Source organism: Sciurus carolinensis, chromosome 13 (genome assembly GCF_902686445.1).
Source record: "Sciurus carolinensis chromosome 13, mSciCar1.2, whole genome shotgun sequence".
Taxonomy (NCBI): Eukaryota; Metazoa; Chordata; class Mammalia; order Rodentia; family Sciuridae; genus Sciurus; species Sciurus carolinensis.
The window spans coordinates 73,472,178-73,486,139 of record NC_062225.1 but is presented as its reverse complement, the minus strand read 5'-3'; the positions used below and the strand labels follow the sequence as shown (position 1 = coordinate 73,486,139).

At 50.9% G+C, this 13,962-nt stretch overlaps 1 protein-coding gene across 1 annotated transcript in view; it reads left to right on the top strand.

The window, feature by feature from the left end:
- Positions 1–13,743, top strand: part of Dpysl5 (dihydropyrimidinase like 5) — an 86,978-nt gene extending 73,235 nt beyond the window's left edge. Inside the window, exons 9-13 of the mRNA XM_047522749.1 lie at positions 2,658–2,799; positions 4,380–4,522; positions 4,943–5,150; positions 8,650–8,818; positions 10,750–13,743. Of these exons, the coding sequence (XP_047378705.1) occupies positions 2,658–2,799; positions 4,380–4,522; positions 4,943–5,150; positions 8,650–8,818; positions 10,750–10,835 (748 nt within the window). The 3' untranslated portion in view covers positions 10,836–13,743. The remainder of the gene's footprint in view (positions 1–2,657; positions 2,800–4,379; positions 4,523–4,942; positions 5,151–8,649; positions 8,819–10,749) is intronic.
- Positions 13,744–13,962: the final 219 nt, after the last annotated feature.

The following is a 13,962-nucleotide window of genomic DNA, read 5'->3' as shown; positions in this document are numbered from 1 at the left end:
TACACTCTGGAAATGCTCCTACCTGGCTTTGGGGTAGACTGGTGGGGAGAGTATGGGAGCAGTACTGCATCTGAAATAGGAGGCGAGGGCAAGACACCAGGCTCCTGCATCCTGCGGACACTCCCGTCTCCCACCCTGTCTTGGGCTTTTACAGACTCGGGTGGGTCAGGGCAAAGATACCTCTTCTAGGGCCATGTGAGGAAGTGGCGGGGAGGTGATCAGCTGCAACTAAAGGTGGTTCTCTTTAGGTCATGGGGCACTTAACTCTTCCCTGTCCTTGGTTTTCAGTCCTGGCTGCCAGCAACTGGAATCTCAGCACTTGACATCATGTTAAGGCCCTAAAGACAGCTGTGGGGAGGGGCTTTCCATGTTGGGGGAGTGAAGTCAACAGAGTCTGGGGTAGAGGCACCATGTGCATCTCGGCCTCGTGGCAGTATTTTTACTTGGTCCTAAATGCGTTTTCTTCGAAAAAACCAACCTCCTTTTCATCATTATCAACACAAAAAGACAGTTATCAACAACCCACTGTAATAACTTGGGCTTGGTTCCAAGGTCAGAGAATCTTTTGAAATGCCTCCACTTGGTACAAGCAGATTTACTGCAAAAGCAAAAGAGAGTAAGTGCCCCAAACCCACACAAATCAAGAATTATTAATTGAATAACTTAAGTTTTTATATCTAGCCTATTTTATCCCAGCTTATTCAAATAAATTCTGTTCATTTGAGAAGAATTGTGATTTTATATGTTAGAATAGTTTGAAACCCCTTTTTAATCATATACATATTGTAAAATGTGCACTATTTTATAGGATTTGGAGCATAATTCTCACATTTCAATTATTTATGGGAAATTATTGTTACTATAATTTTGCCTTTATAATATATTGTTAATACAATTTCCAAGATGCAAAATACTTGATAGAAAACCCAGATACCAATTATCATTGCTGAAAGAGAATAAGAGCTGTTTCATCATTATCTATTTTAGGATGTGATGTCATAGGCCAAATAGGAATAAGAGCACAATCTATATATATGAGGATTTGTCTTTTATTTAAAAATAAGTCTTCTTAAGGGGATCAGAACTTTTTTTTATTTGAATATGTAAAACATTGAAGTACATCTTTGACAAACCCAGTCATGTTTTAAGTGTTAAAGAATTTGGATGGGTGTTTTGTCTCCCAGATTTGGGGAAGTATTAGAGAGCTCAAAAGCTCTTCTGGAAAGCAATGCATTCATTCACACCTTCCTACTTGTGGGGGGGACTTTTGAGAAAGTTAGGTGTGGAGTCCAGGCTGCAGGGTCCCTGACTTGCAGCCCATGACCCTGTGGCGGGGCCTCTCCTGATCTAAGCCCTACCCTGGTGTCTGGCGGCTCCTAAAGAGGCAGCGAAAGCCCTGGAGATCCCACATCTGGTGGGTTCTGCAGGTGCAAAGAAAGTGGGGAACCAAGGGCTATAGAACACACCCTCTGCTCTGTGCAAAAGCCTCTTCCGCCGTCTCTGCAGCCCAGGGAATGTCAGCCCCTGCCGCGGAAAGGCTAAGTCATCTTACTGTGGATTTGACCAAGTACATTAATCATTTGGCAAGAGCTGTAACTGACGAGTCTGCCGGGCCCCGTGGAGACAGCCCATGTGTGGCCTCAGCTGGGAACTGAGCGCCTCAAAATCATCCTCCTGACCACATCAGGAAAGGCCTTCTGCTCCGGGACTCCCCTTCACAGTGGCCATTATAGGTGGCCTGTGCACACTCACCATTGTGCCTCCCCGTCCCCATGTGCTCCCAGCAGGTGTCCCCAGCTCCCCACAAGCCCCTCCTGCCCTCCCAGGACATTTCTTCCCCAGGTTGCCCTGATCTGGTTGACGTGGGTTTTCTCTCTCTGCCCCTCACAGCCTCTGAGTCCTCTGCCCACAGAGATCTTGAGTAGGGGCCAGCTGCTTGCCTCCTCCTGTGGCAGAAGACAGGCCACATGTGTCTTGTCCTGCCCTGAGTATTAGCCATCCTGCAAGCCACTGCAGACCTGGCTGTGCCTTATCCATCCACGACCTTAATTAACCATCTGAGGACTGTGGGCATGGATAGCATTGGTGATAAACAGTCGACTTCCAGACCATGTCCACTCATGATGTCAGCTTCTCTTCTGTTGTCCCTACTTCCCTTCTGGGCATTTACAGCCTCTGCATCCAAGGAAAGCTGTGGCTCCAAGCCACTCAGCGAAGCTTAACATTGAACTTGTGAATGCCGTACTGGCACCTGCTTCCTACCAGCAGGGAGTGGAGTCACAGGGGAGCTGATGGGGGAGCTAATGAGATGAACTGGACTTTGATTCCATGACAGAAAACCACCTCCATCATTTCACTTCAGCTAAACCCAAAATTGGCTGTTCTCTGCCCTGTCTCATAAAAATCGCCATCTCAAAAGCTGTCACTAAAGTCTCCTGTGACGCATATTGCACATATTCCCACTCTGCAGATGAGTAAACTGGGGCTCACTTAGGAGAAGGGCCTCATTAGAGGTCACACAGCTACTAAGTGGCACAGCTAAGACCAGAGTCAGCTTGGCTGGTTCCCAAGGCCAGGCTTTTCCCCTGTACCTGACCCTCCCTCTGGGGCCCCTGGCCTCCCCTCCCCTCACTGATCATTTGCTTCTCTCTCCCCAGTGACACTCTGAACATTGTGGCATCAGATCACCGTCCATTCACCACGAAGCAGAAAGCTATGGGCAAGGAGGACTTTACCAAGATCCCCCATGGAGTGAGCGGTGTGCAGGACCGCATGAGTGTCATCTGGGAGAGAGGAGTGGTATGTGTCTCGGAGCCCGGCCGCTGTCCCAGGGCAAGGTTCCACTCCGAGGATCCTGCCAAAGACCATTCTCAGGAGGGCTGGTTCAGTCACAGCTCCTGATTTCACATGAAAACAAAAAGCTCAGGGTGTAACTCATATGCTTGGCTTGTGCAAGGCCCTGGGTTCAATCCCCTAGCTCCAGAACAAGACAAATCAGAAAACCCACAACACAAAAGAGGTCTTTTCTTCCCTGATTAGAAAGTGATAAGACCTATTATAAAAATTAGGAAAACACAGGAAAGTATAGAAAAATAATTCCTGTCATTCCATGCCTGGAAATTAAACTATTAACATTTTTTGGATTTCCTTCTAGTCCAATGCATGTACCACACATTATTTTAAGAATTGGAGGGACTGGGGTCGTGGCTCAGTGGTAGAGCTACTGACTCGCACATGTGAAGCACTGGGTTCGATCCTCAGCACCACATAAAAATAAATAAATAAAATAAAGGTATTGTGTCCATCTGTAACTAAAAAAAAAGTCTTTAAAAAAATGAACAGAAGAATGCTATAGAGAACCACTTTGTTCATGAGTATATGTTAGCATTTCTAATGATCCCTTAGGACAGATTCCTAGAAGTGACTCTCTGAGCCAAGGGATATAACGTTTGTAAAGTTCTTGGTATATTTTATCTAATTGCATTTCAAAAAAGATAGGGACTCCAACTTCATTTGAATACCACCTGTTCTGCCCATAAAGAATAAGTTATTTTGGTCTTGATCTATCACGGATTAGACTCAGTACAAAATATGAGCTGAAAGAGATTTGAAGTTCTTAAGGCTAAACCACCAGCTTAGAGAAGGCCCATGAACTGGCTCAGGAAATGCCCCTTGAAAGGGAGTCCTTGCAGCCCTCAGGGAGGGAAGATGGGGTAGTAAGAGGCTTCTGCAGAGCACAGAAATACAGCTCATTATATACTCCCTTATCTAGTGTCACTTTCCACCATTTCAGCTATGCTCCATCAACCTCAGTCCAAAATGGAAAGTTCCAGAAATAAACAATTCATAAGTTTAAAATAATTTTATTACAGTATATTATTATAATTACTCTATTTTATTATTGGTTATTATTATTAATCTCTTACTTTTCCTAACTTGTAAATTGAATTTTTTCCACAGCTTTTGTGTAGAGAAAGCACAGGCTCCATAGGGCTTAGTACTCTAGTTTCCAGCCTGTCCTGGGGATCTTGGAGCATCTTCACCACAGATAAGGGAGAACTACCGTAACCCTTTTGCAGAGGAAGGGAGGCTCTGACTTGTCCTAGTGAGCACAGGAATAGAGCTGGTTACAAACAGAAAGTGGATTTGCATCAGGTAGGCATTGCAAGAGCCCCTCACCATGTTGCTGGACAAGGGAGAAAGGAACAAGGACCCCACAGGACCAAGCCTGGCTGTTGGCCGATTTTGGACAGTGCTCACTCTTCAGGACCATAACTCTCACACCTGATCTAGAAGGCCACAGGCCAGGGTCAAAGATGACCGGGGTGAGAGGGGCACACCTGGAGCCTGGTTGACGTGACTCTTCTACAATGTTCCAGGTTGGAGGAAAGATGGACGAGAACCGTTTTGTAGCCGTTACCAGTTCCAATGCGGCAAAGATTCTCAACCTGTATCCCCGCAAGGGCCGCATCATCCCCGGAGCTGATGCCGACGTGGTGGTGTGGGACCCAGAAGCCACGAAGTAAGATTCACTGCTGGTCTCCAGGGCTAAAAGGGACTTGGGGTTTCAAAGAACCTGCATTAGAGAACCCCCAAAGCAGACAGTCTCCGCACCACTTCTGGCCCAGAGAAGGGTGGCCGTGGCTTTCTGACGGCCGTCTTCTCCCTGTTTCCTCTGGGCACCCTCATGTTTGGTGTCTCCGTCTCCTTTTAAGGACACCAGTCAGACTGGATTGAGACCCACCTGTGACCTCATTTTGCCTTAGTTACTTTTTTAAATGCCCTGTCTCCAAAGATGGTCACGTCCAGGGGTCCGGGGGGTTTAGCCTTCAAAATGTAACTTTTGAGGGGTCAGAATGCAGGCCATCCCCGCCATGGGGTATCGTCCCCTTCCATGGAGTTACCTCTTCTCAGAGCTTCTCCTGCCCTCCCCTCCCACCAGGACCATCTCCGCCAGCACCCAGGTACAAGGAGGGGACTTCAACCTGTATGAGAACATGCGCTGCCATGGCGTGCCGCTGGTCACCATCAGCCGGGGCCGTGTTGTGTACGAGAACGGCGTCTTCATGTGTGCCGAGGGCACCGGCAAGTTCTGTCCCCTGCGGTCCTTCCCAGACACTGTCTACAAGAAATTGGTCCAGAGAGAGAAGGTAAGGTGGGGAGGGCAGGCAGGTAGGTGGGAAGAGGTCGAAGCCTCCACTGGGGGACATCTCATGTCACTGTTTGAAATCTCACGTCATCTCATGTGTCTGTTTTCCCACCACGTCCTATTGCCATCTGTGGTGTTGAGAAGGCAGGAACAGGACAATGCTAGAGTTGGAAAATTCTGGTTTCCGTTTCCCGTCTTTGATTACCAGGTAGAATTTTTTTAAGAGCAGGCAAGCAGGGAGTCCTGAGTTCCCGGACACACAGGGGAGACGTGTGTCTGTGACCGCTGAGTTCCTCTTGATATCCAGACTGGCCCTTGAGTGACAGCCTTTGCTGGGTTCCTCCCACAGCTGCTATTAGTGAAGGCAGGTGGAGCTGGTAGTCAGAAGGCCAGGCATCCAGAGCATAAGAGGAAGCAGGTCTGTTAACTGAAGACCAAGGCTGCTGGCAGGATCTGCATATACGAAGGCCCAAGCTCCTTGAGCCACCGAGGCCAACAGCATAGAAACCCAAAGCCAAGATCACTGTGGGGGAGCAAACTTGGGCTGCCAGAAACAGGCATGACTTTAGTTACCATACCATTGAATCCAAGCACAAACTCAGGGTCTCTCAGGCAGGCAGGCAAATGGTCCCATCTTAAGGTGCTCCCCAGACTTAGACAGTGAGCAGGAGGATGCCTCAGCCCTGCCTCTAGCAGGTGCCCAAAAGCTGGAAGAGCAGTGCATCTGCACTCAAGATTGTCTGGCAGAGGGAGGCTGTAATCAAAACACAAGGAGGATAACAAGTGTGGGTAAGAATGTGGAAAAACTGGAACCCTCATTCATTGCTGGAAGAAATGTAAAATGGTGCAGCTGCTATGGAAAAGTTTTGCCATTTCCCCAAAATTTAAATATATATTTAGCATATGACCCAGCAATTCTACTCTCAGGTATATACCTGAGAGAAACAAAAACATGTCTGTACAAAAACATGTACCCAATTGTACATAATAACACTATTGATAAAAGTCAAAAAGTAGAAACAACCTGAAAGTTCATCAGTTGTTGAATGTATAAACTTGTGGTATATCCATTCAGTGGAATATTATCCAACCATAAAAAGGAATAAAGTACTGATAAACAGTACCTTACAATATGAATGAATCTTGAAACTGTTATGCTAAGTTGAAGAAGAGCCCAAAACAAAAGATAACATATTATATGATTCCATTTATATGAAATGTCCAGAAGAAAATCCATAGACAGAAAGTAGATTCGTAGTTGCTTAGGGCTGGGGGAAGGGGAGAAAGAGAAGTGACTCTAATGGGATAAGGTTTCTTTGGGGGTAATGAAAATGTTTTGGAATTAGTGGCAAAACCTTATGAAATACTAAATCCCACTAGATTTATACTTTAAAATTGTAAATTGTGAGATATTCTGATTATGTCTAAATTTGAAGAAAAAAAAAGATTATCTGACAAGGGTCCATGGCAATTCCTGAAAAAATATTAGTCAGGAAATTGGATGAAAAGAGCAGAGGATGTGTCTCAAGCTTCTAGGAGCCAGCCTCACGAGGCACAAGGAGTCCCCCTGCCTGTGGGCCAGCGGGTCGGGAGCAGCCCCGGGCCTCAGGAGGAAGCTCCCCAAAGCCTGTGGTCCAAAGGCCAGTGACCATTCCAAGTAGGCTGAAGAATAGGCCTGGACCCCATGTTTGCAGCTCAGAGGGCACCTGGGTCCCTGTGTTGTCAGAAATATTCTACAAACGGAGGTCCATCATTCCTGAGGATATTCTTGCAGTCTCATGAATGCAGCACCTTGGCTGAGACCCAGCCAGCCTTGAGGACCAGGCCCTGCCAAGAGTGCTGTGTGGCTCAGTCCCACTTAGACCACTGCAGGCCCTGCCAAGAGTGCTGTGTGGCTAAGTCCCACTTAGACCACTGTGTCCTTAACGCTCTCAGTTTAAGGAACCCTGAACTTCCACCACAGGTGGGGTGTCTGCAATTCGTTTTGCCTGCCCAGCAACCTGGAAGTCCACATCTCTGCTTTTTTTTTTTTTTTTTTTTTTTTTTTTTTGGGTGCTGGGGATCGAACTCAGGGCCTTGTGCTTGCACATCTCTGCTTTTGAGCAACACTTCCTCCCTCAACCTTGACCTTGGGTCTGCAGTGAAGCTGTAGTCTCTAATGTCCAGCTGGTCAGCTATGGGGAAGGTGGGGCCCGTGGCCCAAGCTGACCCAGCCAGAGCACTGCTCGGGAAACTTGACAACGGACCCAAGAACAGAAAACCCTGCTGGTGGTGAAGCTGAGACCGAGCTCTCTTCCCCCGTGGAGAACTGAGGACAGAACAGTCACCTGCTGCCCTGCAAGACATAAAGTCTTTGAAGCAGATGAACTTATTTTTGCAAAACACAATGGAGAAAGTTGGGCAAAGTGACAGGATTACAGATAGATGGAGAGGGTTTTTTTTATTAGCAAAAGAACAAGTTTGGGGGAAGGCAGTGAAGGCCTGGAAATCAATAAGTAGAATGTTACCAGCTTGTGTGGCATCCAGAGATCATGAACTGTATTACAGTGTTGACCAGCAAGCCCCAGAGCTAACCTTGTGAACTGGCTCCACTATTGAGCAGCTGTGTAGCCTTGGGCAAATTGCTTAACCTCTCTGAACTTTACCATATGGGGTCAACATAGGGCTTCCTCATAAAGTTATATGAGAATTAAATGTGCTAAGAAATGTCAAGTCCTTTTAGTGGCATCTGAGTGCTTGATAAGAATGATAGCTCTCTTTCCCACTTAGAAAAGCATGTTGTCATGAAGGAATGACCTATGAGAAATCACCCAGGACTGTTATTTCTCTTAACAAGACTGTCGATAAGCGTTGAGAAGCAGCTCAGTCGAGGCTGCATCCCTGGGGGCGGGGGTGGCAGGGTGAGATGGTCTCTGCTGCTCCTTCAGGCCACGTGCACACACCCCACACACACCTTCCTCCCCAGATCAGCACTTCACCAAAAACCACCTTTATTGTATCTCATAACAACTCTTGTGACGTAGGTACAGTTCCCATCCTCATGTTGCAAAAAGAGGAAACAGAGATTAAGTAATTTACACACGGTCACACAGCTTACACCTGGCAGAGTTGGGATTGGAACCCAGGCAGCCTGGGGAGTATAGGATTAGCTAGCCTTGCAACTGGGGGTCTCCAGGTCAGCTCTGTAGCCTCTATTCGCACACCTATCAGACCACAGTAAAAGGCATGGCCCCTTGGGAGCCTGGCACTGAGCGGGTAGCATTGCCCCACATGAGCATCAGAAGCCTACCTGCTGGACTATCCCATGAGGATTTCGCCAGTTCTGGGGGCAGCCAGGAATCAGTCTCCTCTGTGCACACACCCTGGGCACGTGCACAGGAGGAGCAAGAGAAGAGGCTGGGGGCAGCCTCTGGGCTCGAGGCCCAGGAAACCTCTCTGCCTCCTACTTGGTCCCTCGCCTTTCCCTTGACTCTGACGCTGCTGCACTTTCCCTTCATCAGACCTTAAAGGTGAGGGGAGTGGACCGCACTCCCTACCTGGGGGACGTCGCTGTCGTCGTGCATCCTGGGAAGAAAGAGATGGGCACACCACTGGCGGACACGCCCACGCGGCCAGTCACCCGGCACGGGGGCATGCGGGACCTTCACGAATCCAGCTTCAGCCTCTCTGGTAAGGGCAGGGCGTGGTGCGCCGGCAGGAAGGCCTGCTGGTGCTCAGCATCCTCTCCCTGGGGACGAGCCAGCCAGAGGACCGAGGGCTCACCCTGGAGTTTCTCACTGGAGACGTCCTGAGGGTCCCACACGGGTGCCCCAGAGATGCCGGCCCGTGGTTGGCGGCAGCCTCTGGGGCCTGTCGCCCTGTTCTTCTCTTCTCTCTGACCTTCCCACGCCATCCTCACTTCTGCCCTGTTTCCACCTTTTTCTTTTAAAACCAGAAATTTCTTATATGCATTTAAGTAATCGTGTCACACACACACACGCACTCACACACACACACTCACACTCCATTTACTCTAAGTATGTCTGTCTCTTGACCTCTGACCCCCAGTTCCTCTTCTGATCTCTCTGTCCCCTGGGACATGTCCTGGCCCCAATCTGTCTGCAGAATCTCCGGGCTCGTTGGCTGTGTCCTATCCCCATTCTTAATGCCACGATCTCCCACCGACACAGCGGCGGAGCCCTGGGCTCCTCTAGGCCATGCTGTCTGTGCACAGGGACTTTACTGTGTGGTACTGGGTGGGCTCACTGCCTCCTGAGTGGTAACCCTCGATGGAGAACAAGCAGAGGCTAGGAGATGCCTTGGTCCTTCCATCGGCTTTGGTGGAAACTGTCACCACCACTTGAAAGGGGCAGGGGACCTGGGTCCCCCCAACCGCAACCGAACAGCCTTCAGGACCAGCCCAGAGAGAATCCACTCGGCCGGGGCTGTGCTTGGGGTGGGGACAGCAAGAGGAGTAAGACCCACATCATCCCACCCTGAGCACAGACATCAGCATGCCGGCCCGTGGTTGGTGGCAGCCTCTGCGGCCTGTCACCCTGTTCTTCTCTTCTCTCTCTGACCTTCCCATGCCATCCTCATTTCTGCTCTATTTCCACCTTTTTCTTTTAAAACCAGGAATTTATTATATGCATTTAAGTAATCGTGTCACACACACACACACATGCACTCACACACAGGCACTCACTAGGACACAGACCACTCTGCTAGGAAAGGCAGAGGCTGAGCCGAGGGCTGGCGAGGGACCCTCCCTGCAGCAGAGCCGTGTGCTTCCCATCAGAGGGAGTGGTGGCCTGTGGGACGGGATGCACCCACACACGCTGAGGGCCACGCCACTTCCCTCTGTGAAGGGACAGGAATGCTGGAAGTCAGAGGCACCTGGCCTGGAGGACTTGTCCCTGCATGCTCAGGCTTCATTGGTCCAGAAGGGGTGGATCACCTGGGTGGCCTGGGTACAGCCCGCCTTCAGCCCCAGGAGAGGGGACACAACCTCACTGGGACACCAGGCCCTCCCTCTCGGCTTCTTGCTTCTAGGGATTGGACCCAGGGGTGCTCTATCACTGAACTACACCCTTACCCCTGTTTCCTTTCTGTTTTTCATTTTGAGAGCGGGTCTCACTGAGGTCAGCCTCTCCCTTTCTAAGCCAGTCCTGGGATTTCAGATAGGGGGCCTTTGGCGGGTGGTTCTTCATTTTCCAAAACAATGGAGTCTCCCCTTCTCTCTCTCCCCTACTCACTGAGACGCTTGTGTAGAGGTCCGCAGGCTGAGAGGTTGATCGGGGTCTGCGGGCCTGACGGACTGTGCCCTGGCTGCAGGCCCTGAGCCTGCCGGGAGTGGGGCAGCTGATAAAGTAGACTCTGAGTCAGGAGAACTTGGGTTCGAATCCAGGCTCCACCCCTCACACAGTGTGCAACAGGGACAAGTTACTCACTGTCCCTGAGCCTGTTTCCTGTCTGTAAAATGGAATGGTGTTGATGACATGATACCCACAAAGGGCTTCATTCGGCCTAGTGCCTGGTGCCCCCCGCGTCTCCTGGAGGTGGCTGTGGCCTGTTACCCAGGCAGAAGATGCCTGGCTCACCCTCTGCTTCCTTCCCGGCAGGTTCTCAGATTGATGACCACGTTCCAAAGCGAGCCTCGGCTCGGATCCTCGCACCCCCTGGAGGCAGGTCGAGCGGCATTTGGTAAAGACGCTGACCAGCCCCCCAAGTGAGGAGCACCACTGCCACCCACCCGCACGCTGTCCGGCCACGCTGCAGGGGGCGGGAGAGGCTGGGCTGGCAGCACCACCTGCGGGGGCCCCAGAGCCGGGAGCCTCCCCACGGCTGGGATTCGCTGGGCTGCGAGCCACCCTAACAGGCACTTTGAGCTGTTCCTCCTGCTGTGCTCCCTTCCTGCGGCAGCGGGCTTCTCTGGGCCCCGGAAGCCCACACTATGCACGGAGGGAGCAATGCATAGCCCTGGCCCAGCCCCTCCTCCCACCACTGCCGCCTCTGCTGGCTCTGTGAAGGCCCAGACTTTAGTGCCCTGCCCCTGGTCACCCCACCAGTGTCCAGAGCACTTTAGCCAATGTGTTTTATAAGTAAAGGCCTCCCTCCCCCACACCCCCCTAGGCCCCTTGGTGACATTTCCCAAGTCAGACAGGTGTCAGCTTCCCAGCCATGCCTAGGACATCCTATCTCTCCTAGCGCACCTCTGGTCCTGTGTGGGTGCAGTCAGGACACCGGGTGTGGGTGTGGTTGGGACACCCTGTGCCCTTTGCCAGCCTCTTTCAGCTCCACATCCATACCCTCTATGAGTCCCAGGCCCCAAATGGTTGCTGGGCCGGGTGTGAGGCTGGTACCAGGCGCGTGTAAATGGTTTTGTTTTGCACGTTTGGTTTGCGCAGTGGTTTGGTTTGACTTGTTTGTGCATCCTGTGGAAAATAACGGTGCTTCGTGTCACTAGCATAGCATAGAAACAGGAATAGATGTGGTCCTTAGGAGACGCTGCACTCGCCACCAACCAGACAGCACAGGGCAGAGCTGGTGGGGCCAGGCTTCCTGGGCCAGGACCCCCTCCCCTCCTTCATCTGGATTTTCTTCATTCTGAGAGGAGACCTGGCTGCTGGCCCTGGATACCTTCAGCCAGCAGGTCAGCCCCTCCCATCTCTGGCCCTGGTCAGTCACTCCCTGCACTAAACGCGCCCACGCACGCGCGCACACACACACACACACACACACACACACACACACACACAGCTCCCTATAACTTCCTCTTGCTGGACAGAGGGCCTGCCACTCCTCCTGTGTGATTGGCAAGAGGCCTCATGCCTGCTGAGAGAGGGGGAGTAGGAGAGGGACCAGCCAAATGCCCAGGGCAGCCAGGGAGGGAAACTCCAGCCACAGGGACAATGATGTACCCACATCACTGCACAGGTGCTGTGGAATCCTGTGGTCAGCACCACCCCTTAACTGACTGGTGGCCTCATCTCCTCCCTCCCTTCAGTTGGGCCCTCCCTGCCCCTACAGAGGTTCCGGGGGGAGCCTGGGAGGCAGGCGATATCCATCCCTTCCTAGTGATATGAGAAGTGGCCCAGCCACCTGCCCTTCATAAGCCTTGTTTCCCCCTCGGGGAAGTGATTTCATGTCGCACCTTTGGTTTGATCCCCCCAAGCTTTCAGGAGGCACCTGGACTCTTGGTTAATGGTCATACCCTGCGCATTTCTAGAGTGCTTCTGTGTATCAAAGCACTCCCACGTGCAAGTTCTCACTTGCTCCTCATGACAATAGAACACACCTATTATTCCTCCCACTTTACAGATGAAGGAACTGAGACCCAGAAAGTTTAGACCATCTGCTTCCAGAAGTGCCCATGATTGCCCTTATGACCGTAGCTATCTAGCCTAGCTATGGAGAGGAGGTGCGGGTAAGGTCTGCAGTCCATCCCACCAAGAACTAACTAGAAGACTTACTCCCCAGTAGGCATTCTGCTTTGTTTTGCACAAGTAAATAGATTTTTCTCATCTTTGTTGTAAACAAATTAATGCATATTCTTGGTTTGAGTCAGGACTGGCCAGATGTTGAGGACCTCCTATGTCATTTGAGCTGCATCTACTTCCTCCCTTCACTCCCCTTGTTCTCACTTAGGGGCTGAAAGAGTAGATGGTGACCCAGGGAACAGAGGCAGCTATGGGGACAGCAGGTAGGGAGCCAGGCCTGGGAAAGCTACGATGGACAAGGGATACCATGACATGGACCCCTGGAACAATGCACCCCATCTTTACCCCTTTCGGCCCGAGCCGGGTCATGGGCCTTGGGCAGATGCCAAAGAGCCAAGTGGTGGTGAGGCCAGCTGGGCAGAGCACCCTGCTTGGGCTAGCAAAGCTTTACCTTCTCTGAGTGCCTCCGCCCAAGAGATGCATGACCCAGGGTGCTGGGAGACCACATCTTGGAGGGGCCTGCTGTAGGCCTCCCACTTCATCCACTCCCACCCTGACATAGACCCAACCCCTGCCCAGGAGCTTCTAGATGGAAATCAGAAGGAGGTTCAAGGAGCCAAACGAATGGTCATCCCCACCATCCACCCCCTGCCCACGTGCAGACTCCAGCCAACTCCATCACCAGCCCCCACGGCTCCTGGCTGGGATGGAAAGGGTTTCTGGTTGCACCGACTGCAGCTCTCAAACTGGTCTTGTACTTACTGAATAAATACTGTTGTTCTTGCCTTAGCTGCTCTCTAGGTTTGTGGGGTTAAGTTACCAGAAAATTGTGCTACTGTGTGTGTGTGTGTGTGCGTGTGTGTAGTGCTAGGAGTGCACAGTAGGTCTCTGTCAAGCCAATGCCATGATGAGGGCATTTCCCTTACTGACCCAGAAACCACAGAACCACACGAAACCCACACCCCTTCCAGCTGCCGAGGTGGTGGGCACACCCTGGGGTCGGGATGGAGCCTCCAGCACCCAAGTGACTTCCTCACTCCTCTGTAAATGTCATGGTGCTAAGACAGTGTCAACCCCAAGATGACACACAGTCCTGTGCTTTGGCCACCGTTTGAGGCAAAAACAAAACAGCCCGACACATTGTGTTCTGGTGCAGGTTTGTATTAAACTGTAGCTACTTCTCACTTGGTCTCTGTTGTGTTTATTCAAGGAAGAGGGGACCTCTTCTGCAGTGGCTGGCAGCAGACTGAGTTGCTAAGAAAACTCAGCTTTGATCCATCACTTCTGTGGGGTGGCAACTCTCTGGGAGGCTTGAACAGAGTCTGGAGATTAAAAATAAATTGGTTTGAGGATCAGACTCTCTGAAATCCCAGAATTTCTTATGGGAATAAAGCC